The sequence below is a fragment of the Hippocampus bargibanti genome, linkage group LG18 (assembly GCF_051943395.1).
Source record: "Hippocampus bargibanti isolate YZ-2025 linkage group LG18, ASM5194339v1, whole genome shotgun sequence".
NCBI lineage: Eukaryota > Metazoa > Chordata > Actinopteri > Syngnathiformes > Syngnathidae > Hippocampus > Hippocampus bargibanti.
Genome location: NC_142751.1, coordinates 10,544,963 through 10,570,581, shown reverse-complemented (window position 1 = coordinate 10,570,581; position 25,619 = coordinate 10,544,963). Strand labels below are relative to the sequence as shown.

The following is a 25,619-nucleotide window of genomic DNA, read 5'->3' as shown; positions in this document are numbered from 1 at the left end:
AAAAAAAAAAAAAAAAAAAAAAAAAAAAAAAAAAAAAAAAAAAAAAAAAAAAAAAAAAAAAAAAAAAAAAAAAAAAAAAAAAAAAAAAAAAAAAAAAAAAAAAAAAAAAAAAAAAAAAAAAAAAAAAAAAAAAAAAAAAAAAAAAAAAAAAAAAAAAAAAAAAAAAAAAAAAAAAAAAAAAAAAAAAAAAAAAAAAAAAAAAAAAAAAAAAAAAAAAAAAAAAAAAAAAAAAAAAAAAAAAAAAAAAAAAAAAAAAAAAAAAAAAAAAAAAAAAAAAAAAAAAAAAAAAAAAAAAAAAAAAAAAAAAAAAAAAAAAAAAAAAAAAAAAAAAAAAAAAAAAAAAAAAAAAAAAAAAAAAAAAAAAAAAAAAAAAAAAAAAAAAAAAAAAAAAAAAAAAAAAAAAAAAAAAAAAAAAAAAAAAAAAAAAAAAAAAAAAAAAAAAAAAAAAAAAAAAAAAAAAAAAAAAAAAAAAAAAAAAAAAAAAAAAAAAAAAAAAAAAAAAAAAAAAAAAAAAAAAAAAAAAAAAAAAAAAAAAAAAAAAAAAAAAAAAAAAAAAAAAAAAAAAAAAAAAAAAAAAAAAAAAAAAAAAAAAAAAAAAAAAAAAAAAAAAAAAAAAAAAAAAAAAAAAAAAAAAAAAAAAAAAAAAAAAAAAAAAAAAAAAAAAAAAAAAAAAAAAAAAAAAAAAAAAAAAAAAAAAAAAAAAAAAAAAAAAAAAAAAAAAAAAAAAAAAAAAAAAAAAAAAAAAAAAAAAAAAAAAAAAAAAAAAAAAAAAAAAAAAAAAAAAAAAAAAAAAAAAAAAAAAAAAAAAAAAAAAAAAAAAAAAAAAAAAAAAAAAAAAAAAAAAAAAAAAAAAAAAAAAAAAAAAAAAAAAAAAAAAAAAAAAAAAAAAAAAAAAAAAAAAAAAAAAAAAAAAAAAAAAAAAAAAAAAAAAAAAAAAAAAAAAAAAAAAAAAAAAAAAAAAAAAAAAAAAAAAAAAAAAAAAAAAAAAAAAAAAAAAAAAAAAAAAAAAAAAAAAAAAAAAAAAAAAAAAAAAAAAAAAAAAAAAAAAAAAAAAAAAAAAAAAAAAAAAAAAAAAAAAAAAAAAAAAAAAAAAAAAAAAAAAAAAAAAAAAAAAAAAAAAAAAAAAAAAAAAAAAAAAAAAAAAAAAAAAAAAAAAAAAAAAAAAAAAAAAAAAAAAAAAAAAAAAAAAAAAAAAAAAAAAAAAAAAAAAAAAAAAAAAAAAAAAAAAAAAAAAAAAAAAAAAAAAAAAAAAAAAAAAAAAAAAAAAAAAAAAAAAAAAAAAAAAAAAAAAAAAAAAAAAAAAAAAAAAAAAAAAAAAAAAAAAAAAAAAAAAAAAAAAAAAAAAAAAAAAAAAAAAAAAAAAAAAAAAAAAAAAAAAAAAAAAAAAAAAAAAAAAAAAAAAAAAAAAAAAAAAAAAAAAAAAAAAAAAAAAAAAAAAAAAAAAAAAAAAAAAAAAAAAAAAAAAAAAAAAAAAAAAAAAAAAAAAAAAAAAAAAAAAAAAAAAAAAAAAAAAAAAAAAAAAAAAAAAAAAAAAAAAAAAAAAAAAAAAAAAAAAAAAAAAAAAAAAAAAAAAAAAAAAAAAAAAAAAAAAAAAAAAAAAAAAAAAAAAAAAAAAAAAAAAAAAAAAAAAAAAAAAAAAAAAAAAAAAAAAAAAAAAAAAAAAAAAAAAAAAAAAAAAAAAAAAAAAAAAAAAAAAAAAAAAAAAAAAAAAAAAAAAAAAAAAAAAAAAAAAAAAAAAAAAAAAAAAAAAAAAAAAAAAAAAAAAAAAAAAAAAAAAAAAAAAAAAAAAAAAAAAAAAAAAAAAAAAAAAAAAAAAAAAAAAAAAAAAAAAAAAAAAAAAAAAAAAAAAAAAAAAAAAAAAAAAAAAAAAAAAAAAAAAAAAAAAAAAAAAAAAAAAAAAAAAAAAAAAAAAAAAAAAAAAAAAAAAAAAAAAAAAAAAAAAAAAAAAAAAAAAAAAAAAAAAAAAAAAAAAAAAAAAAAAAAAAAAAAAAAAAAAAAAAAAAAAAAAAAAAAAAAAAAAAAAAAAAAAAAAAAAAAAAAAAAAAAAAAAAAAAAAAAAAAAAAAAAAAAAAAAAAAAAAAAAAAAAAAAAAAAAAAAAAAAAAAAAAAAAAAAAAAAAAAAAAAAAAAAAAAAAAAAAAAAAAAAAAAAAAAAAAAAAAAAAAAAAAAAAAAAAAAAAAAAAAAAAAAAAAAAAAAAAAAAAAAAAAAAAAAAAAAAAAAAAAAAAAAAAAAAAAAAAAAAAAAAAAAAAAAAAAAAAAAAAAAAAAAAAAAAAAAAAAAAAAAAAAAAAAAAAAAAAAAAAAAAAAAAAAAAAAAAAAAAAAAAAAAAAAAAAAAAAAAAAAAAAAAAAAAAAAAAAAAAAAAAAAAAAAAAAAAAAAAAAAAAAAAAAAAAAAAAAAAAAAAAAAAAAAAAAAAAAAAAAAAAAAAAAAAAAAAAAAAAAAAAAAAAAAAAAAAAAAAAAAAAAAAAAAAAAAAAAAAAAAAAAAAAAAAAAAAAAAAAAAAAAAAAAAAAAAAAAAAAAAAAAAAAAAAAAAAAAAAAAAAAAAAAAAAAAAAAAAAAAAAAAAAAAAAAAAAAAAAAAAAAAAAAAAAAAAAAAAAAAAAAAAAAAAAAAAAAAAAAAAAAAAAAAAAAAAAAAAAAAAAAAAAAAAAAAAAAAAAAAAAAAAAAAAAAAAAAAAAAAAAAAAAAAAAAAAAAAAAAAAAAAAAAAAAAAAAAAAAAAAAAAAAAAAAAAAAAAAAAAAAAAAAAAAAAAAAAAAAAAAAAAAAAAAAAAAAAAAAAAAAAAAAAAAAAAAAAAAAAAAAAAAAAAAAAAAAAAAAAAAAAAAAAAAAAAAAAAAAAAAAAAAAAAAAAAAAAAAAAAAAAAAAAAAAAAAAAAAAAAAAAAAAAAAAAAAAAAAAAAAAAAAAAAAAAAAAAAAAAAAAAAAAAAAAAAAAAAAAAAAAAAAAAAAAAAAAAAAAAAAAAAAAAAAAAAAAAAAAAAAAAAAAAAAAAAAAAAAAAAAAAAAAAAAAAAAAAAAAAAAAAAAAAAAAAAAAAAAAAAAAAAAAAAAAAAAAAAAAAAAAAAAAAAAAAAAAAAAAAAAAAAAAAAAAAAAAAAAAAAAAAAAAAAAAAAAAAAAAAAAAAAAAAAAAAAAAAAAAAAAAAAAAAAAAAAAAAAAAAAAAAAAAAAAAAAAAAAAAAAAAAAAAAAAAAAAAAAAAAAAAAAAAAAAAAAAAAAAAAAAAAAAAAAAAAAAAAAAAAAAAAAAAAAAAAAAAAAAAAAAAAAAAAAAAAAAAAAAAAAAAAAAAAAAAAAAAAAAAAAAAAAAAAAAAAAAAAAAAAAAAAAAAAAAAAAAAAAAAAAAAAAAAAAAAAAAAAAAAAAAAAAAAAAAAAAAAAAAAAAAAAAAAAAAAAAAAAAAAAAAAAAAAAAAAAAAAAAAAAAAAAAAAAAAAAAAAAAAAAAAAAAAAAAAAAAAAAAAAAAAAAAAAAAAAAAAAAAAAAAAAAAAAAAAAAAAAAAAAAAAAAAAAAAAAAAAAAAAAAAAAAAAAAAAAAAAAAAAAAAAAAAAAAAAAAAAAAAAAAAAAAAAAAAAAAAAAAAAAAAAAAAAAAAAAAAAAAAAAAAAAAAAAAAAAAAAAAAAAAAAAAAAAAAAAAAAAAAAAAAAAAAAAAAAAAAAAAAAAAAAAAAAAAAAAAAAAAAAAAAAAAAAAAAAAAAAAAAAAAAAAAAAAAAAAAAAAAAAAAAAAAAAAAAAAAAAAAAAAAAAAAAAAAAAAAAAAAAAAAAAAAAAAAAAAAAAAAAAAAAAAAAAAAAAAAAAAAAAAAAAAAAAAAAAAAAAAAAAAAAAAAAAAAAAAAAAAAAAAAAAAAAAAAAAAAAAAAAAAAAAAAAAAAAAAAAAAAAAAAAAAAAAAAAAAAAAAAAAAAAAAAAAAAAAAAAAAAAAAAAAAAAAAAAAAAAAAAAAAAAAAAAAAAAAAAAAAAAAAAAAAAAAAAAAAAAAAAAAAAAAAAAAAAAAAAAAAAAAAAAAAAAAAAAAAAAAAAAAAAAAAAAAAAAAAAAAAAAAAAAAAAAAAAAAAAAAAAAAAAAAAAAAAAAAAAAAAAAAAAAAAAAAAAAAAAAAAAAAAAAAAAAAAAAAAAAAAAAAAAAAAAAAAAAAAAAAAAAAAAAAAAAAAAAAAAAAAAAAAAAAAAAAAAAAAAAAAAAAAAAAAAAAAAAAAAAAAAAAAAAAAAAAAAAAAAAAAAAAAAAAAAAAAAAAAAAAAAAAAAAAAAAAAAAAAAAAAAAAAAAAAAAAAAAAAAAAAAAAAAAAAAAAAAAAAAAAAAAAAAAAAAAAAAAAAAAAAAAAAAAAAAAAAAAAAAAAAAAAAAAAAAAAAAAAAAAAAAAAAAAAAAAAAAAAAAAAAAAAAAAAAAAAAAAAAAAAAAAAAAAAAAAAAAAAAAAAAAAAAAAAAAAAAAAAAAAAAAAAAAAAAAAAAAAAAAAAAAAAAAAAAAAAAAAAAAAAAAAAAAAAAAAAAAAAAAAAAAAAAAAAAAAAAAAAAAAAAAAAAAAAAAAAAAAAAAAAAAAAAAAAAAAAAAAAAAAAAAAAAAAAAAAAAAAAAAAAAAAAAAAAAAAAAAAAAAAAAAAAAAAAAAAAAAAAAAAAAAAAAAAAAAAAAAAAAAAAAAAAAAAAAAAAAAAAAAAAAAAAAAAAAAAAAAAAAAAAAAAAAAAAAAAAAAAAAAAAAAAAAAAAAAAAAAAAAAAAAAAAAAAAAAAAAAAAAAAAAAAAAAAAAAAAAAAAAAAAAAAAAAAAAAAAAAAAAAAAAAAAAAAAAAAAAAAAAAAAAAAAAAAAAAAAAAAAAAAAAAAAAAAAAAAAAAAAAAAAAAAAAAAAAAAAAAAAAAAAAAAAAAAAAAAAAAAAAAAAAAAAAAAAAAAAAAAAAAAAAAAAAAAAAAAAAAAAAAAAAAAAAAAAAAAAAAAAAAAAAAAAAAAAAAAAAAAAAAAAAAAAAAAAAAAAAAAAAAAAAAAAAAAAAAAAAAAAAAAAAAAAAAAAAAAAAAAAAAAAAAAAAAAAAAAAAAAAAAAAAAAAAAAAAAAAAAAAAAAAAAAAAAAAAAAAAAAAAAAAAAAAAAAAAAAAAAAAAAAAAAAAAAAAAAAAAAAAAAAAAAAAAAAAAAAAAAAAAAAAAAAAAAAAAAAAAAAAAAAAAAAAAAAAAAAAAAAAAAAAAAAAAAAAAAAAAAAAAAAAAAAAAAAAAAAAAAAAAAAAAAAAAAAAAAAAAAAAAAAAAAAAAAAAAAAAAAAAAAAAAAAAAAAAAAAAAAAAAAAAAAAAAAAAAAAAAAAAAAAAAAAAAAAAAAAAAAAAAAAAAAAAAAAAAAAAAAAAAAAAAAAAAAAAAAAAAAAAAAAAAAAAAAAAAAAAAAAAAAAAAAAAAAAAAAAAAAAAAAAAAAAAAAAAAAAAAAAAAAAAAAAAAAAAAAAAAAAAAAAAAAAAAAAAAAAAAAAAAAAAAAAAAAAAAAAAAAAAAAAAAAAAAAAAAAAAAAAAAAAAAAAAAAAAAAAAAAAAAAAAAAAAAAAAAAAAAAAAAAAAAAAAAAAAAAAAAAAAAAAAAAAAAAAAAAAAAAAAAAAAAAAAAAAAAAAAAAAAAAAAAAAAAAAAAAAAAAAAAAAAAAAAAAAAAAAAAAAAAAAAAAAAAAAAAAAAAAAAAAAAAAAAAAAAAAAAAAAAAAAAAAAAAAAAAAAAAAAAAAAAAAAAAAAAAAAAAAAAAAAAAAAAAAAAAAAAAAAAAAAAAAAAAAAAAAAAAAAAAAAAAAAAAAAAAAAAAAAAAAAAAAAAAAAAAAAAAAAAAAAAAAAAAAAAAAAAAAAAAAAAAAAAAAAAAAAAAAAAAAAAAAAAAAAAAAAAAAAAAAAAAAAAAAAAAAAAAAAAAAAAAAAAAAAAAAAAAAAAAAAAAAAAAAAAAAAAAAAAAAAAAAAAAAAAAAAAAAAAAAAAAAAAAAAAAAAAAAAAAAAAAAAAAAAAAAAAAAAAAAAAAAAAAAAAAAAAAAAAAAAAAAAAAAAAAAAAAAAAAAAAAAAAAAAAAAAAAAAAAAAAAAAAAAAAAAAAAAAAAAAAAAAAAAAAAAAAAAAAAAAAAAAAAAAAAAAAAAAAAAAAAAAAAAAAAAAAAAAAAAAAAAAAAAAAAAAAAAAAAAAAAAAAAAAAAAAAAAAAAAAAAAAAAAAAAAAAAAAAAAAAAAAAAAAAAAAAAAAAAAAAAAAAAAAAAAAAAAAAAAAAAAAAAAAAAAAAAAAAAAAAAAAAAAAAAAAAAAAAAAAAAAAAAAAAAAAAAAAAAAAAAAAAAAAAAAAAAAAAAAAAAAAAAAAAAAAAAAAAAAAAAAAAAAAAAAAAAAAAAAAAAAAAAAAAAAAAAAAAAAAAAAAAAAAAAAAAAAAAAAAAAAAAAAAAAAAAAAAAAAAAAAAAAAAAAAAAAAAAAAAAAAAAAAAAAAAAAAAAAAAAAAAAAAAAAAAAAAAAAAAAAAAAAAAAAAAAAAAAAAAAAAAAAAAAAAAAAAAAAAAAAAAAAAAAAAAAAAAAAAAAAAAAAAAAAAAAAAAAAAAAAAAAAAAAAAAAAAAAAAAAAAAAAAAAAAAAAAAAAAAAAAAAAAAAAAAAAAAAAAAAAAAAAAAAAAAAAAAAAAAAAAAAAAAAAAAAAAAAAAAAAAAAAAAAAAAAAAAAAAAAAAAAAAAAAAAAAAAAAAAAAAAAAAAAAAAAAAAAAAAAAAAAAAAAAAAAAAAAAAAAAAAAAAAAAAAAAAAAAAAAAAAAAAAAAAAAAAAAAAAAAAAAAAAAAAAAAAAAAAAAAAAAAAAAAAAAAAAAAAAAAAAAAAAAAAAAAAAAAAAAAAAAAAAAAAAAAAAAAAAAAAAAAAAAAAAAAAAAAAAAAAAAAAAAAAAAAAAAAAAAAAAAAAAAAAAAAAAAAAAAAAAAAAAAAAAAAAAAAAAAAAAAAAAAAAAAAAAAAAAAAAAAAAAAAAAAAAAAAAAAAAAAAAAAAAAAAAAAAAAAAAAAAAAAAAAAAAAAAAAAAAAAAAAAAAAAAAAAAAAAAAAAAAAAAAAAAAAAAAAAAAAAAAAAAAAAAAAAAAAAAAAAAAAAAAAAAAAAAAAAAAAAAAAAAAAAAAAAAAAAAAAAAAAAAAAAAAAAAAAAAAAAAAAAAAAAAAAAAAAAAAAAAAAAAAAAAAAAAAAAAAAAAAAAAAAAAAAAAAAAAAAAAAAAAAAAAAAAAAAAAAAAAAAAAAAAAAAAAAAAAAAAAAAAAAAAAAAAAAAAAAAAAAAAAAAAAAAAAAAAAAAAAAAAAAAAAAAAAAAAAAAAAAAAAAAAAAAAAAAAAAAAAAAAAAAAAAAAAAAAAAAAAAAAAAAAAAAAAAAAAAAAAAAAAAAAAAAAAAAAAAAAAAAAAAAAAAAAAAAAAAAAAAAAAAAAAAAAAAAAAAAAAAAAAAAAAAAAAAAAAAAAAAAAAAAAAAAAAAAAAAAAAAAAAAAAAAAAAAAAAAAAAAAAAAAAAAAAAAAAAAAAAAAAAAAAAAAAAAAAAAAAAAAAAAAAAAAAAAAAAAAAAAAAAAAAAAAAAAAAAAAAAAAAAAAAAAAAAAAAAAAAAAAAAAAAAAAAAAAAAAAAAAAAAAAAAAAAAAAAAAAAAAAAAAAAAAAAAAAAAAAAAAAAAAAAAAAAAAAAAAAAAAAAAAAAAAAAAAAAAAAAAAAAAAAAAAAAAAAAAAAAAAAAAAAAAAAAAAAAAAAAAAAAAAAAAAAAAAAAAAAAAAAAAAAAAAAAAAAAAAAAAAAAAAAAAAAAAAAAAAAAAAAAAAAAAAAAAAAAAAAAAAAAAAAAAAAAAAAAAAAAAAAAAAAAAAAAAAAAAAAAAAAAAAAAAAAAAAAAAAAAAAAAAAAAAAAAAAAAAAAAAAAAAAAAAAAAAAAAAAAAAAAAAAAAAAAAAAAAAAAAAAAAAAAAAAAAAAAAAAAAAAAAAAAAAAAAAAAAAAAAAAAAAAAAAAAAAAAAAAAAAAAAAAAAAAAAAAAAAAAAAAAAAAAAAAAAAAAAAAAAAAAAAAAAAAAAAAAAAAAAAAAAAAAAAAAAAAAAAAAAAAAAAAAAAAAAAAAAAAAAAAAAAAAAAAAAAAAAAAAAAAAAAAAAAAAAAAAAAAAAAAAAAAAAAAAAAAAAAAAAAAAAAAAAAAAAAAAAAAAAAAAAAAAAAAAAAAAAAAAAAAAAAAAAAAAAAAAAAAAAAAAAAAAAAAAAAAAAAAAAAAAAAAAAAAAAAAAAAAAAAAAAAAAAAAAAAAAAAAAAAAAAAAAAAAAAAAAAAAAAAAAAAAAAAAAAAAAAAAAAAAAAAAAAAAAAAAAAAAAAAAAAAAAAAAAAAAAAAAAAAAAAAAAAAAAAAAAAAAAAAAAAAAAAAAAAAAAAAAAAAAAAAAAAAAAAAAAAAAAAAAAAAAAAAAAAAAAAAAAAAAAAAAAAAAAAAAAAAAAAAAAAAAAAAAAAAAAAAAAAAAAAAAAAAAAAAAAAAAAAAAAAAAAAAAAAAAAAAAAAAAAAAAAAAAAAAAAAAAAAAAAAAAAAAAAAAAAAAAAAAAAAAAAAAAAAAAAAAAAAAAAAAAAAAAAAAAAAAAAAAAAAAAAAAAAAAAAAAAAAAAAAAAAAAAAAAAAAAAAAAAAAAAAAAAAAAAAAAAAAAAAAAAAAAAAAAAAAAAAAAAAAAAAAAAAAAAAAAAAAAAAAAAAAAAAAAAAAAAAAAAAAAAAAAAAAAAAAAAAAAAAAAAAAAAAAAAAAAAAAAAAAAAAAAAAAAAAAAAAAAAAAAAAAAAAAAAAAAAAAAAAAAAAAAAAAAAAAAAAAAAAAAAAAAAAAAAAAAAAAAAAAAAAAAAAAAAAAAAAAAAAAAAAAAAAAAAAAAAAAAAAAAAAAAAAAAAAAAAAAAAAAAAAAAAAAAAAAAAAAAAAAAAAAAAAAAAAAAAAAAAAAAAAAAAAAAAAAAAAAAAAAAAAAAAAAAAAAAAAAAAAAAAAAAAAAAAAAAAAAAAAAAAAAAAAAAAAAAAAAAAAAAAAAAAAAAAAAAAAAAAAAAAAAAAAAAAAAAAAAAAAAAAAAAAAAAAAAAAAAAAAAAAAAAAAAAAAAAAAAAAAAAAAAAAAAAAAAAAAAAAAAAAAAAAAAAAAAAAAAAAAAAAAAAAAAAAAAAAAAAAAAAAAAAAAAAAAAAAAAAAAAAAAAAAAAAAAAAAAAAAAAAAAAAAAAAAAAAAAAAAAAAAAAAAAAAAAAAAAAAAAAAAAAAAAAAAAAAAAAAAAAAAAAAAAAAAAAAAAAAAAAAAAAAAAAAAAAAAAAAAAAAAAAAAAAAAAAAAAAAAAAAAAAAAAAAAAAAAAAAAAAAAAAAAAAAAAAAAAAAAAAAAAAAACGGGGCACAGCGCAACGTCAACTAAATGCGGCATTCTTGTAATGATTATGTCACGATGGCACACAACTCAGCTAAGCAAGACCGCTGAGTGCAGGATCGATGAATGCATTTATTGATTATCTTGAAATGACCGTGGCTAGTTGCGATATTTAACGCCCCATCGCTCCTCTGAGACTCACGGGACACGACAGGCTTTTAAAATGAAGGTCTTTCGGAGGAGCGGGAGTACAAATCGGGGATCGATTAAGTGTATTGTGTTTTATATTAGGGCTGAATGATAGTGGGATATAATCAAAGTACAATTTTTCATTTCATAGATTTTTTTTGCCTAAAAAAATATTTGTTTTTGTTCACGCAAATGACCTTGAGTCATACCTGTTTATATTCTCCAATAATGGAGCCGTTCTTCTTAATCTCCGATTCCGATTTGTCCAGCTCTCGTCTGCACATCTCCTTCAGCTGTGGACACACACGACAAACTGTTCCAAGTCACGCTCAAATGGCAGATGTGAGTGTTCTAGCTTCCAGAAGCAGTGTTTCTTTGTTACCGCCATGAACACGGGAAGGAGACAACTATTGGCGGGCTGGACAGGAGATGGTAAATCACAATGTCGACAGAAGACATTAAAGGAGGAGAACAGATAAGTCACAAGGGAGCGGCGGGAAAGGCGGCAGCTTCGTTTTCCTTGTCCCGCCCGCTCTCCACCACCAAGTGACGGAATTTATTGCCGGCCACCCAACGGATGAATTTTGACAGAATTTGACGACAGTAGAGGTCACATGGCCACAACACCACTTTTTTTTGGGGGGGGAGGGCAGACTCTTCACTCATTCGCCGCCATTCCCAAATTCGTTTGGGTTTTGCTTTTTCTTGCGGGTGCCGATAAAGCGCTGGTCAGATCTCTGGCAATGTTTTTTCCTTCCACGAGGGGGCATCATTTGCCTTTTGTCCATGTTAGCGCTTTGTAACAGCTTCAGCTGTTGTTAAAGCGCTATCTAAATCATTATTTTCTACAGCCGCCCCAATTTCAAGATCAGACAACTCCAGACCCATATTACTTAGGAATTAACTTTTTATTTGGGACGAAAGAAACTGCATTCAACGTTTATGTAGTCCTAAAACTCAATATTCTGTGGATCCTGCCATTTAAGTGAAAATGACAAAAACCCCAGCACTGGAGTGGACACATAATTGCACATCGTGTGGCAGTGAATGAGTTAAAAACCATAGGTGTCAAACTCAAGGCCCGAGGGCCCCAATCTGGCTCGACATGATCTTTTTAGGCGGCACGCGTAAGCAAATCTTGCATGTTACCTTCCATGATCCATGCTAAAATCATTGCCAACATTTCTACAAGCGTCATGCATAATAAATATATACAGTGAACCCTGGTTTAGCGCGGGAGATACGTTCCAAAAATAGCCCGCGATAGGTGAAATCCGCGAAATACAATGTACTTAGCTTTTTGTTTTGAATGAGTCTTTCTCCAAGAGTAGAACATTGCTATCGGTAGTTGTTGGCACTCTTTCTTTTTTTGTCTTTTTTTTTGAGAATAGAGAAAAAAAACTGTTTTTTTTTTATTAATCGCATGCAAATGTGCAAACAATATAAGTAAAAGAAACAACATTGCAAACAATGCAGAATAAAATCAAACACACTGGCTTAGACAGCATTCTGCTCCATGAGCTGTTCTCTTTTCAGCAGAATGCTGTAAAGCCAGTGTGTTTGATTTTATTTTGCATTGTTTGCAGTGTTGTTTGCAGTGTTGTTTGCAGTGTTGTTTGTTTTACTTTGATTGTTTGCACATTTGCATGTGATTAATATTTTTTTTTTCTGTATTCTCAAAAAAAGAAAGAGTGCCAACAACTACCGATAAAACGATGTTCTTCTCTTGGAGAAAGGCTCCTTCAAAAAAAGAAAAAAAAGTGTTTTTCCCTTGAAAAAAATCCACGATGCACCGAAGCCGCGACAAGTGAACCGCGAAGTAGCGAGGGATCACTGTATAATAAGTAAATATCGCTGAGACCTGCGCCGATTCTTCCTCCAGTCGTCTCTTCTCATCCTCGGCGTCAACTAGTTTCTGTTTGGTCAGCAGCAGCTCCTTGTTCAAGGCGTCAGCTTTCTCCTCAGCCTGACACACACAAAGGTGATTCAATGGTCATCTTATTGATGTCACAGGTGACACAAGTCGATCATCGTCACGGATGCCAGCCATACATGATCGGCGGCAGTGCGACAGGCAATCCCACAAAACTAGAAAACGTCCACCTTTTCATATTCCGACTTACGTTATCAAGATCCTTGCGCAGGGCAATCTTGCTGCTGACCAGCTCGTGTGCCAGGTCGTCGTTCTCCTGTTCCAAGCGCATGTTGGCCTCCTGCAAACGACGGTTCTCCCTCTGTGGGTCAACGTCGAGACACAGATGAAAAACAAGGCGAAAAGAGGAAGGGAGGTCAAGGGGAGTAAAACAAGTGGCGGCACGAGCCCAATGCAAACGAGATACGGGAAGTGAAAGATGCAAATGAACAGAGTGGGAGAGCAAGCGAGTTATGAAATGTAACTAAGTTGAGAGTTCAATGTAATGTTTAACAGGAGAAGAACTATGGTGAACATGAAAAAGTCGAGCATCATAATAGAGCGTGTCTGGAAAAATGTAATTGATGTCGCAGTAATTTATAGTTTAAAAAATAAAAGTAAAAAGTACTTTACATTTTTCAAGCTAACTCCAGCTGATATAATACAGTTCAATGTACAGTGAGACCTCAACTTACACACACCTTATCTTACAAACGTTTCATCTTACAAACGTCAAATTTCTGAAAATTAAACCTTATAATAAGCACTATTTTCATAATACACACCCACCACGGCTGGCGGAGTGATCTTCGGCGGAAGCACACGACCGAACAGCACCAGAGGTTAAGTTACCAACAGTCCTTATGGAAGGTGACTCTCCTTCCATAAACCATCAACGACCATCAAAAAGGTCAATAAAACTTTATTTTACAGAACAGTTTATTTCTTTAATTACAGTCCTCATGTAATGTGCCTCTCTTTCCAAACAGCAATTCCCTTTGACCTTCGACCTCCAACGCCATTCCATCAAGCCATCAATGACATCACAAATGTAAATAAAGTGACTTTATGATACAATGCAGTGTATGTCTTTCATTACAATACAATAGCACATGTATTATACATAGAATAAGGTATGTTGTGTGTAGTTTTAAGGCTAATTTAGTTGAAAAGTATATTTTATGGAAACCCGGGAACGGATTATTCCCATTTTAATGGTTTCCTATGGGAAATGTTTTTTTGAGATACACACTTTTCGCCTTACAGACTCTATCTGGGAACCAATTAAGTTCGTAAGGTGAGGTCTCACTGTATATGACTTATGGCCTGCAATTATGCATTCTGCTTTGATAACCATCTAATTTCTTTGTCTCTAAAATGTTAAAATGTGGTAAGAACCTGTGACATAAAAAATAAATAAAAGGCAAACAGTTCACTAACACAGGTCACTGTTAATATATAAACAAAGCAGCGGGTTAATCATAAAGCTTTGATGTCAATGTTGCTTTTTTGCATGCATACACACCTCGTATCTCTCAATAGGAGCTTCCTGCTGTTCCTGCTGCTCCCGAATGGTGTGGTACTCCTTTTCAAACTTCTTCAGCTTTTTCTGGCTGATCTGAAGCAGCACAGCGACAGATTGCCGTTTTCGTGTTTATTATGTTTGTTAAAGTCATTATAAGTGCCTTTGACGCTGGGTACGAGAGGACAGTAATTTCATCTGTCCTGTATGTCATGCATATTAGCATATTTGACAATAAAGCTGACTTTGACTTTGATTCTGTTTCAAATGGCAGTTGGTCAACGGGGGCCCTCTTAACAGTAAACAAGGTTTGTCAATATTCTTGATATAAATTGAGGAATCTTATTAAAGTCAAAAAGTTGGCCTGAGTTGGTCTAAAAAATATACAGTACTGGCCAAAGTTACCTTGAATGTCCAAAAGTGGGCCGGATAGTCCATTAGCTGTTAAAACACTGGTCTGTGTAGTGCACCAGCGACTTACAATTACATATTAAGTTCAAAAGTGCCCCCTACTGGTATGAAAGCAGAAACTCAGGAGGAAGCTTTTTCATTAAAAATAAAATAACAATGGTTGTAAACAAAATCCAAAAGCTTTAGTTAAAATATGTTTAAAAAAAAGCCACATTTGGGTGATTCATATAGCACAAATATTGTTTCGGAAATATGCCACAATGGTTCATCGACCCTCATTTTAACCATCCCATCAAACCAGGTGTACAGTTTTTACAGTTGGTTATGCCTGGGGTCAAAGGTCACATTCTAAATTAATCCGATGGACAAGGGGTTGAAACTCACCTTCATGCTACAAGCCAGCTCCATTAACTTCTTAGCATTCTCCTCTGAGCGATACCTTTTGGGAACTGGAACACGAAAAAATTTAAGGGCGCCCTCAAAGTCTGTTTGGATCAGATCATCTTTTGACGTCTAAAAGAAAAAGAAAAAGAAGAAGAAATGAGTGACTATTTTCCTTTGGAAGTGGGACCACAGCCAAATACTTCTCATTATAAAAACCAGGAACAGAAGAGCTCAGACCCTCAACCACAATATTGTCCTTGCATTGCTTCAAACTGACTGAAGGAGCATTGTTCTAATAGGCCGTTTGCTTATTTAGAGCTCACCAAAATAAATAAATAAATACATAGATAAATAAATAAACACATAAGTAACTAACTAAATACATATATGGATGGACAGAATAAACAAATAAGTAAACACATAAACAACTAAAAATAAAAACAAAAGTAACTCACGAAATAAATTAAGAGATGGACAAATGAATACCAAACAAACAAACAAACAAACAAATAAATAAACATACATAAACACACAAATAAATTAATAAATAAATAAATAAATTAATGAATAAATAAATAAATAAATAAATAAATAAATAAATAAATAAAAAAATAAATGAAAGGTATGCCATGGCTACAGTGCATCAGGCATTACAGATGGAAACATTTCTAACATAAATATACTGCAGATGTTACCTTAAGAAGCGCTAGAGCCACGTTGAAGATCACACTGATGCCCTTGAGGATGACAAGAATTGAATGAACGACAAGGTCACTCAATACGATGACAGCAACAAGGGGTTTCTCACCTCACAAAGAAGCAGGTCAATGATATGGAAGACCATGTAGAGAGGAAACTTGGCTGTAAAGAGGGTGAGGAACCACTGGGAGGCATACATGTGAGCTTCCAAGCCCACGTTCAAGAAATGGGTGTACAAATCGGGTATATATTCCTGATAAAGACAAAGGAGCCAATGGTGTCAATATACACAGATTTTAAGTGTTTTATTGAAGTAAAAAAAAAAAACAAAACACAGGATATATCACCCTTAAAGGACAACCGACGCTTCCGGACAATTTGTGTCCATAATTTGTAAAATCACTTCAAATGACTTCTACTGAACGTATTTTACAAAGATTCCATCGCATATAGTTATATTTTACATTTTAAGACACGCGCTGAATATTCAGGAAGTCTTGTTTTCGTGTTGGTGACGATTCCTGACGTCACGTCCCGTCAGGAACACCCCTGACCGAGAAAGTGACACACAATGCATTTTGGGTACTTTGCTTGGTCTGAAAACTTCATGATCCGTGTTGATGGCGAAATTAGAAGGAAAACACATAAATAACGTGATGGTGAATTGTTGTGTGTTGTACCAAGACTACTATTTGATACTAGTTGACACAAATACCCAGCAGACTAATCAGCCCACTTCCAACGGAGCTTGGGCAGCATCTTGTGCATTTTCTGGGACGCTACATTGGAGTCCTGATGGCTGGAATTGATACGGGAGGACTTCTTTAATCGATTGCAAACATTTATGCTTTCCTCTTCAGAACTATTGGAATCATATTCATAACTGGAGGAGTAACAAGAAAGCATCTTCTCCGAATCTGAAGCCATTGTTTTGATTCTCCAGCAAGGCAAGACGTCTTGGGGTGACGCCACGAACAAGGGGGCAGGACCTTCTGAAACTGGCCACTTCCAGGTTAATTTTTTTTGCAGATTTTGGACACTTTAAGTCATTTTTATTGATGTTTTGCATTTGACTAAAAATATCATACTGCGTGTTTTGGGTATTTTCGATGCTATGAAACGTTTTTCTGATGTCAGATAGGAAACAAAAAAAATGGTGTCGGTTGTCCTTTAATATTTGGTCGTGATTGGAATGAACCAACCTGCATGAGTCTCTCCAGCTGGAAGAACTTGCAATGCAGATCTTCAAAGTTTTGCTTGAACAGGTCCCTGAGGCCATAGTCAAACATGATCTTGACGAGCACACTGAAGGCTTGCTCCTCTGGCATCTGAGCAACAAACTCCAGACTTTAAGGGATATGTCCCGGTTTACACCGTATATCTATACCTATATATCTATATAGGCTGTAGTGTATAAAGGTGTGCAATAATATAAGTAAAATGTTTTTAGAAATTGTGCAGCCATTTAGTTGAACGCATGCAGTGTTGCGGATTGACCTCTAGGTGGCATTGTTGGCTAAAGAAACCATTCACTCTGAAATTATAATAATACATTGCAATTTTATTTTTTCTTTGCAGTATTCAGTCCTCCCGCTCTTAGGATAAAAATGTCAAAATCATGAGGCAGTATAGTTTAGTAGTTGTATCGTCAATGGAACATTTAATTTAAAACAATTCCCCCCTATGACAGTGTCAATAATGCAAGATTGAACGGAAAAGAAACAACTGTCAGAAAGTGAAGGAAACGAAATAACACAATCAGATGCTCGCGTAAGTGGAAACACCCTCAAGCTAACAAACACATTGTTGACGCTCCTTTAGGCACACTGGCAATGAAAAGTTTCAACATATTTGTTTCATGTCAAGTTGGCAATTAAAAAACATAATCTGACCATGAGAGCAACAAGGGTTGCCATTAGGCCTCGTCCAAGTCACCATTCTTTTCCAAACTGCTGTTTGTTCCTCGATTATATCTTAAGATCACAATGTTTTAAGCAATTGCTGGTTCATATTAATGTCTGGTGCAATTGACATAAAAGAAAAAAAGTGTTTTTTTTGTAGAACAATGCCAGAGCTAATTATGTAACACCTTGTGACATGTCATGAGCTGTTTGGTCGTCATTAATATCTTGGTCCAAACAACTTGGTCCATTCCATGTAAATTTTGTTTTGACCCAGACGTCCTGATGAAAAAAAAGGTAGTTTACAGAAAACGAAAATGAATGGGGGTCAACGAAAATAAAATCTAGATCAAAATCTGGATGAAATATTGAGCTGCCCATTAGTTGTGAAGTTATCGACTTTTGCAGTTCTTATTGACATACTAAATGACTGCAATGCACATATCGCCCTCCAATAAATCTCACCAGAAGTTATGTGGCACCAAAACATCACGGGAGTCAATATCTAAAGACTGATGTCAAAAGAGAACACTGAACATTTGTTCTCTGTACTTGAAATTGTTGGACAGGATGACCAAACACTTTTTTTTTAAACTGGAACTCAGCTGATAAGACGACTTAAGGCATGTAGTGGAAGATTGAAGAACTGTTGTTAGATCAAAATAAAAATGTGTTTTTGCTGGACTGATATGGAAACTCACGTGCAGCAGTAGCACAGCAGCCAAGAAGGATTGTCCCTGGCAGTAGCCAATCTCCTCATCATATACAGAGTATGCCTGGAGGGAGGAGACAAAGGCAATGAACTGAAAGTCAGTAAATAAGCTTGACAGTTCATGCAAATGCTGAAAAATGAAATCAAGCAAAATATTGTACAAAAAAAGAACTTTTCAGTCAATAGTTGTTGTCGTGACCAGAACAATTTAGAGATGCTGATCAGCCCTCTCGCACAAACTATGATTGTTTGAAAATGTAAACATTAGCAGACATTATGTTGATATTTATCTGTTACCCAATTAATGTAAGAAATCATTAATGTGATGATAGTCTTCAATAATCATTAAGAATGACAAAGATCATTTGAACACATTTGCTATTTGGGAAGCATGAATTTGATAGCCTTTGAGAATATTCTGTATGCAAGAAGAAGCTGTCATTTTCAAAAAGTCTGGTTTTATTTGGTTTGTAAAACCAAACCAGGTGTACAGTTTTTACACTTAGTTATGCCTGGGTATAACTAGTAATCCGAAATAGCATCGCTAACATGCTAAAGGCAACGACGATGTTTCGACCATGAAGAAACAAACCGCCAATTTGACGCTGGAATACGACGGACTGCTCGACGAACACAGTAAACCGGTGGTGGGGGCGCTGCTCTTCCTTTTTTCCCCGTGGCGGCCATTTTGTAGCGCTGTTCAAATGTGCCTTTTTTTTTTTTTGCTATTAGACTCAACTTTCGTCCCATTTAGCTTTTTTGGTCACTTCTCTTGACTTTATTTTAATTTCTTTTTCCTCTCTTTACTGTTATTTATCTCGCTATGTATCTAGCTCGCTATCTAGCTAGTTATCTAGCTAGCTATTTGCTATGTATTTGCTATCTAGCTGGCTATTTAGCTATATAACTTTTAGCGATATAGCGATCGAGCTGGCTGGCTAGAAAGCTAGCTATCTATCTATTAGCTACATATTAGCAAGCTAGCTAGCTTTCTACCTATTTGAGTTACTTCCGGGTAGACTAAACGCTGGTGCATGTGGCTGCTACTGCTCACCTACAGAAAAACTTATCCGGAGACTGTAAAGTGACCTTCAAAGTTTTGAAAGGCACTTGAAAATAAAATGTATTATTACTACTAGTACTTAGTACTATTATTATTATTATTATTATTAAGTGTAAAAGGCAAAGCTAGCGAAACACAAACCTTGAAAACACGAATGAACACGGATTTTTTTCATTCCCTGAAAATTATCACATTTCTAACCGAACAATAAATTCAGTGAGGGATTTATTTTATACCAAAACATACATAAATACCACAAGAGAGAGACTGTAAATAAAAAGAGGGAGAATGAACAAAGAGACATCCAAAAGCTCTGCTTATTTACATCGTATCGCTCAGATAAAGCTTGTTTAAATACCAAACTCAGAGCACACAAGAGTTCCAATTTTGGAAGCGCATAGCGGCCAAAAACGTGTCTGAGTGACGTTGGGGGAGAGAGAGAAGGAGACAAAAGATTCCCAGGAGATGGTTTATGGCATCATTGTGACGGCAAGAGAGAAGAGGACAAGAGTTTTGCCACAAAATGGTCGCAATGGCCTACTGAGCTACAACTGTTAGCAATGAGTCAAGTCGAAGGGACAAAGCGCGGATCAATCCACGAGTGGAGCGAATGAGAGGTAGTGGTGGGAGCGGCGATGGGATGGGGTGGGGGAGGGGGGTCTGAATTATTTAAACGCACCTGAGGAGGTGCTTAACTACGTCGAGATGGATGCCCCTCGCTCGAGTTATACATGCATAATGAATGAAATGAAACATCTGAGCACAGCAAACTGCAGCCACGTCTGAAGAAAACCTAATTTTCATCGTAAAAAAAGTGGGAGAATGCGATTTTAGATTTCTTTTGATGTGCGCTCGGATCGGCGGCTTCAAACGTCCGATCGAGCTACTAAGGGTGGTGGGTTAAGTCAATCAATAAATAAATTCATAAATCAATATGTATGAATTATTATATTATTATATGTATGAATTACAGTAAAGTCTCGTTATATCGATATTCCAGGGAGTCCGAAAAAATATCGATATAACCGGGACTATCGATATATCCGACCCTGTTTGCATGTAATTTTCTCCGTGCGTGCATAGAAATAGTATCGATATAACCGGGACTATCGATATATCCGATATCGATATAACGAGACTTTACTGTATCTTGTATTTTGTACAGCTGCCCCCGTTCAAGCTCAGATAACTCCAGATCCATATAACTTAAAGGACAACCGACACCATTTTTTTGTTTCCTAACTGACATCAGAAAAGCGTTTTATCACATCTAAAATACCCAAAACATGCAGGCTGATATTTTTAGTCAAATGCAAAACACCAATAAAAATGACCTAAAGTGTCCCAAAACTACTTCAAAATGACCTCAGAAGGTTTCAGTTTCGGAAGTCCCGCCACCTTGTTCGTGACGTCACGCCAAGACGTCTTGCCTTGGTCGAGAATCAAAACAATAGCTTCAGATTCGGAGAAGATGCTTTCTTGTTACTCATCCAGTTATGAATATGATTCAAATAGTTCTGAAGAGGAAAGCATAAATGTTTGCAATCGATTAAAGAAGTCCTTCTGTTATTTGAGGCGTCTGGACTCCAATGTAGCATCAGAAAATGCACAGGATGGCGCCCAAGCTCCGTTGGAAATGGGCTGATTTGTCTGCTGGGAATTTGTGTCAACTAGTATCAAATAGTAGTAGATTCACCATGGCATTATTTATGTTTTTTCTTCTAATTTCGCCATCAACACGAAGTTTTCAGACCAAACAAAGTACCCAAAATGCATTGTGTGACGCTTTCTCAGTCAGGGGCGTTCCAGATGTGACATCACGTCAGGCATTGTCAACAACTTGAAAACAAGACTTCCTGAATATTCAGCGCAAGTCTTAAAACGTACAATATAGCTATATGCTGTAGAATCGTGTAGTGTAATGTAATGTAATGTAATGTAATGTAAAATACGCTCAGTAGAAGTAATTTGAAAGGATTTTACAAATTATGGACACAACTTCTTCGGAGGCGTCGGTTGTCCTTTAAGAGTTAACAGTTTTTTTCCTGATGAAAGAAGAGAATCTAAGATTTCTAACGCCGCATTTACTCCGAAAACTCAATATTCTGTGGATCCTGCAGTTTGAGTGAAAATGACAAAAACCCTGGCACTTGAGTGGACACATTTTTGCACATCGTATGTCAGTGAAGGAGTGAAAGAAAGTAAAACTGCAGATCCGGAGATTAACCCAACAGGTTAATCATTATTAATTGTTCGATCACAAAGACATTTGGGGATGATCGCATGCTTGATGGCAACATAAACGAAACAAAATCTGGGACATCAGTGCAACTTTTCCACACTCTCTTTAGGAAGCCACAAATAACAACGTAATAAACCCTCCGAAGAGATAACGTAATATTGCATTTCGCAGGCTCATTCATACCGAAAGCAGCAGGGACAAAATCCTCAAATTTATTATTTACAGTGGCTGATGTTGACCCAGACTGATGAAATTAAAGGCTTCACACAAAAGAACTTTTAAAAAGTGGTGGTTTATCTCATCGTTCGTATTGAAATAAAGCTTATTTAAAAATGACTCTTCTTCACATAATTGATTTAAGATAAGAGCAAAGTTGGTCAGGGAGCCTGCCAAGAGGCCTCCAGCATCATTTAGGAACAGCTGGAAATTTTGGGCTAACAGCTGCCTTTTGCATACTTCATTTGTCAGGGGAGGACGACTCCAAAAAGGATTTCATTGTATTTATTTTAAATGTTTTTTTGACAGCCTGGAAAAAGCATTGCACTATTTCTGACGGTCCTTTGACATGAATGGCGCAAGTAAAAAAAAAAAAGTGTGACTTCATTAGTTAGGCTAGCAAGAGATGACATTGCATCCTGATTGACAAGTTTAAGATAGGTTGCCTTAGAGCACGGGTGTCAAAGTCAAGGCCCGGGGACCAAACCTGGCCCACCAAACAGTTTTATTCGGCCCGTGAAAGTTAATCAAACTTGTGAAATTCCATCATGCTTGCCACAGTCCGAACCAAAATTTCACAATAACAGTCATTATGTTTGACTTCAAATTTGTAAACAAGTTATTCATTAACTCATTCACTGCCAGACATGTGCAAAAGTGTGTCCACTCCTGTGCCAGGGTTTTTGTCATTGTTACTTGAATTCCAGGACCCACGGAATATTGAGTTTGAGGACTACATAAACATTCAATACAGCATTAGAACCCTTAGACTCTCTTCATTCATCAGAAAAAAAGAGTTAATTTATATGGGTCTGGAGTTATCTGAGCTTGAAATTGGGGCGACTGTACAAAATACAATACATATTTTTTTATATCGCGCTTTAACAACAGCTGAAGCTGTAACAAACCGCTAATATCTAACTTATCCTGTAACTGTAAAGTGACCTTGAAAGTTTTAAAAGGCGCTTAGAAATGAAATGTATTATTGTTATTATTACTGTTATTATTAGCTATCTATTGGATTGGATTTTTGGATTGGATTTGCCTTTATTAGTCTCGCAGTGGATAAATTTACATTTCACAGCAGCAACGTTAGCTAGCTAGCTTTCTATCTGTGTTTTGTTTTTCTACTTCTTTCTTTTCATTTCTCTTCCTTTCATAACTTTGCTGCTGTGTTACTTCCGGGTAGAGTGAAAGCTGGCGCGAATGGCTGCCACTGCTCACCCGCACACAAAAAAAAAATCCTGCGACTGTAAAGTGTCCTTGAGAGTTTTGAAAGGCGCTTAGAAATGAAATGTATTATTATTATTATTATTATTATTATTATTATTATTATTAGTAGTAGTAGTTGTAGTAGTAGTAGGAGTAGTAGTCGTAGTCGTAGTAGTAACATGGAAAAAAGTGAAATGCGGCCCCTTATGGAAAAAAAAAACATTGCCAAAGGCCATGGCCAGCGCTTTATCTGCGCCCAAGCAAGAAAAACAAAACCCGAACAATTTCAGGAATGGCGCTCGACGTCATATTTTCTATTCCCCCAAAAAAATTCATGAATGGCAGGGAATGAGTTAATCTGTTGTGCACTCTATATGTAATATGTGGAGGGTATGAAACATTGCAAATGTCCCCATTGTGGGACGAATAAGGGTTTTCTGATTCTAATGGCTTCCCCAAATTCGGCCCCCGAGAGGAAACCATAACTACAATGTGGCCCGCGGCAAAAAATGAGTTTCACACCCTTCCTATACGGAGCGCAAAACCCCTTGGGAGTGTGGGTGAGCATGTAAATAGTAAATACCTTGCAGATCTTATACAGGGAGTCTTGGCCATCTCCTCCAGTGTCTTTGAAGTAGTCATGAGCTGGGAACGTCCTGTTAATGTCCCGAGTGATGGCACTGTCCTGCGGGGATTCCTAGCAGTGAGATAAAGAAAGGGGTTGGGGGATGGGGAGTTGCTGTTATATTTATAAATAACATGAAAAAGACTCACCACAAGACATTGAAATAAATCATCCATGGAGAAAATAATGTCATGTTTCTTGGAAACAGAAAATACTATCTAGCAATATGGCGGATAATAATAATAATAAAAATAACAATAATAATAATAATACATTTCATTTCTAAGCGCCTTTCAAAATTCTTAAGGTCACTTTACAGTCACAGGATAAGTTTTTTTTTCTGTGGGTGAGCAATGGCAGCCACACACGCCAGCATTCACTCAACCCAGCATAACTCAAATAGATAGAAAGCTAGCTAGCTAGCCAATAGATAGCCAGCCAGAAAAGCCAATAGCTAGATAGCTAGATAGCTAGCTAGATAGCGAGCCAGACAGCTCGCTAGATAGCCACCCAGATAGCCCACTAGATATCCAGCTAGAAAAGCTAACAGCTAGATAGCCAATAGATAGCCAGCCAGATGGCCAGCCAAATAGCCATCCAGATAGTGCACCAGATAGCTCGCTAGATAGCCAGCTAGATAGTCAGCCAGTTAGCCCGCTAGATAGCCCGCTGGCCTTTGTGGATATTAGCAAACTTTTGACATTCAAAATGTAAAAAAAAAATAAAAACAACAATTTTATTGTTATACTGCAACCAACAACAACTGCAAGTGGAGCATATGTCACACGAGATCCGAGCCTCTGATATGCATCGGAGTCATCAGCACCTTGTCACAGCACTACACCGACATCCCAGAGAGGAAGAACTGCCAAATGAAAATAAAGTGGGTATAAAAAGCAACACAGGAAGTAAGAATTTGTACAACCAAAGTGAGCTAATGGCGAACATGGACCGGCATTCATGCTTTGCTGCCAAAATGTGTTAAACAACTTCCAACTTCTTCTTCTTTTCCTTTCGGCTTTTCCCTTCACGGGTCGCCACAGCGAATCAGTGTCCTCCATCATTAGAGGTTTGATTAGCATGTTTGTTTTGGACAATTTTTTTGCGTCGGATGCCTTTTCTGACACAACCCTCTGTATTTATCCGAGCTTGGGACCGGCACAAGAAGACAGAACAAGCAAGTCTATGGACTTAATAAAAACACTGCTAATGCTGATTGTCCTCATTATTTTTTTTCAACATTTTATTTTATATTGTATTTGTTTATTTTTATTCATTCATGTAATTTCATTTTCAAGGAGGAGATTTATGGATTTTGTCAAAGAGGACATGAAGCTGGTGTAAGAGAAGAGGATGCACAAAACCGGGTTAGATGGAGGACACTGATTCGCTGTGGCGAACCCTGAAGGGAAAAGCCGAAAGGAAAAGATTTGTTTTCATTTTTATTTTTACTTTTTATTGTCATTCATTTTTGTATAATTTTAATTTTAATTTGAAATATAATTTAATGTGTATTTTAATGTGTATTTTTCTCATACTTAGTTAATTTTTATTTTAGTTTATTTTTATTTTATTAATTTTTGTATTTGTTTATTTATTTGTGTCTTTGTTTCTTTCTTTCTTTCTTTCTTTCTTTCTTTCTTTCTTTCTTTCTTTCTTTCTTTCTTTCTTTCTTTCTTTCTTTCACCCTTACATCTTATCCTGTTTTGTTGTTTACAGTGTGTGGAATACTGTGTACCAAGTCAATCACACACACAGTATGTTGAGCGTACTGTGTGTACTGTGTTAAGTTCTTCACATTCTGTGATTCCCGGCCTCTTTATATCTCCGTTACAACGTTAAAATCAGATTGTGCAATCACTGTAGTTTAAGCCCAAGGCTATTTGATATCTGTCTACTGGCTCACTCGCTGGCTCAGCTTTGTTAATGATACGTTTTTACAAGAAGGATTCCGGCAGTGCGTGTTGTCCATAAAACAGATCGGCGGCATCCGAGTGAAAGATAAGCTTCCGTGTTTATCCGAGCGCCACTTAGCAGTTCTTATCTCAAGTGCTGAGAGCTTAGACAAAAACCTCTGACATAACGGACAATTAGCTTCCCGTCTGTCTTTCTGGGTGCACTTGAAGGGAGCCTTGGTATGAAGTTAGCGTGAGAGGGTAGTGAAAACACAACCAATGTCTCATAGCGGTGGATGGATGTGTGACAAATAGTGGTGAAATATTTGGAAATGGAATTATTGCATGAAAACAGTTTTTGGTGAGTGCGTGTGTGTTTTGGGTGATGCGTTCAATTACAGCCGAAACGTCAAGCCAATTAATGCAGATTCAAAGGACAACCGACGTCTCCAGACAAGTTGTGTCCATAATTTGTAAAATGGCTTCAAATGACTTCTACTGAGCGTATTTTACATAGATTCCATGGCATATAGCTATATTTTACGTTTTAAGACTCGCGCTGAATATTCCGGAAGTCTTGTTTTTGAGTTGGTGACAAGTCCTCACCCTACGTCACTGAAGGAACGCCCCTGACTGAGAAAGGACATACCTTGCATCACCTCAATGCATTTTGCGATACTTTGTTTGGTCTGAAAACTTTGTGTTGATCCGTGTTGATTGGATTGGAATTGATATGTTTGATGGCGAAATTAGAAGGAAAACACATGCTGAATCGTTGTGTTTTCGCCAAGACTTCTACAGTGTATTCTGTGTTTGCTTACAAAACGTCCCGGAAGACCATTTTCACAGGGCTTTGTCGCCCTCTTCTGTCTTTTTTGGGTACTGTGAGTACTAAAGAGTTTGTCACTACATGTCTCTCCAGATGCATCAAAATGACCGGAATAAATTCTTTAATCAATTGCAAACATTTCCTCTTCAAAACTATATGAATCATATTCATAACTGGATGAGTAACAAGAAAGCATATTTTCCAAATCTGAAGCCATTGTTTTGATTCTACAGCAAGGCAAGACGTCTTGGCGTGACACCACGAACAAGGGGGCGGGACCTTCTGAAACTGGCCACTTCCTGGTTCAATTTGAAGTAGTTTTTGGACACTAAGTCATTTTTATTGGTGTTTTGCATTTGACTAAAAATATCATACTACTTGTTTTGGGTATTTTAGATGCTATAAAACGTTTTTCTGATGTCAGTTAGGAAACAAAAAAGTGATGTCGGTTATCCTTTAAAATTGAATGCTGATTTGGTTCGGCTTATTATATTTGATGG

General features: G+C 24.7%; 1 protein-coding gene across 4 annotated transcripts in view; it reads right to left on the bottom strand.

The window, feature by feature from the left end:
• rabgap1 (RAB GTPase activating protein 1) overlaps window positions 1–25,619 on the bottom strand; it is a 72,790-nt gene that overhangs the window by 10,781 nt on the left and 36,390 nt on the right. For all 4 annotated transcript variants that reach the window (XM_089021073.1, XM_089021074.1, XM_089021075.1 and 1 more), the window contains 10 exons: window positions 22,354–22,467; window positions 17,027–17,101; window positions 15,627–15,752; window positions 14,534–14,677; window positions 14,421–14,462; window positions 13,726–13,854; window positions 12,934–13,026; window positions 11,620–11,730; window positions 11,358–11,462; window positions 9,706–9,789 (listed from right to left, as the gene is read on the bottom strand). In XM_089021073.1, coding sequence (XP_088877199.1) covers window positions 9,706–9,789; window positions 11,358–11,462; window positions 11,620–11,730; window positions 12,934–13,026; window positions 13,726–13,854; window positions 14,421–14,462; window positions 14,534–14,677; window positions 15,627–15,752; window positions 17,027–17,101; window positions 22,354–22,467 — 1,023 coding nt within the window. The remainder of the gene's footprint in view (window positions 1–9,705; window positions 9,790–11,357; window positions 11,463–11,619; window positions 11,731–12,933; window positions 13,027–13,725; window positions 13,855–14,420; window positions 14,463–14,533; window positions 14,678–15,626; window positions 15,753–17,026; window positions 17,102–22,353; window positions 22,468–25,619) is intronic.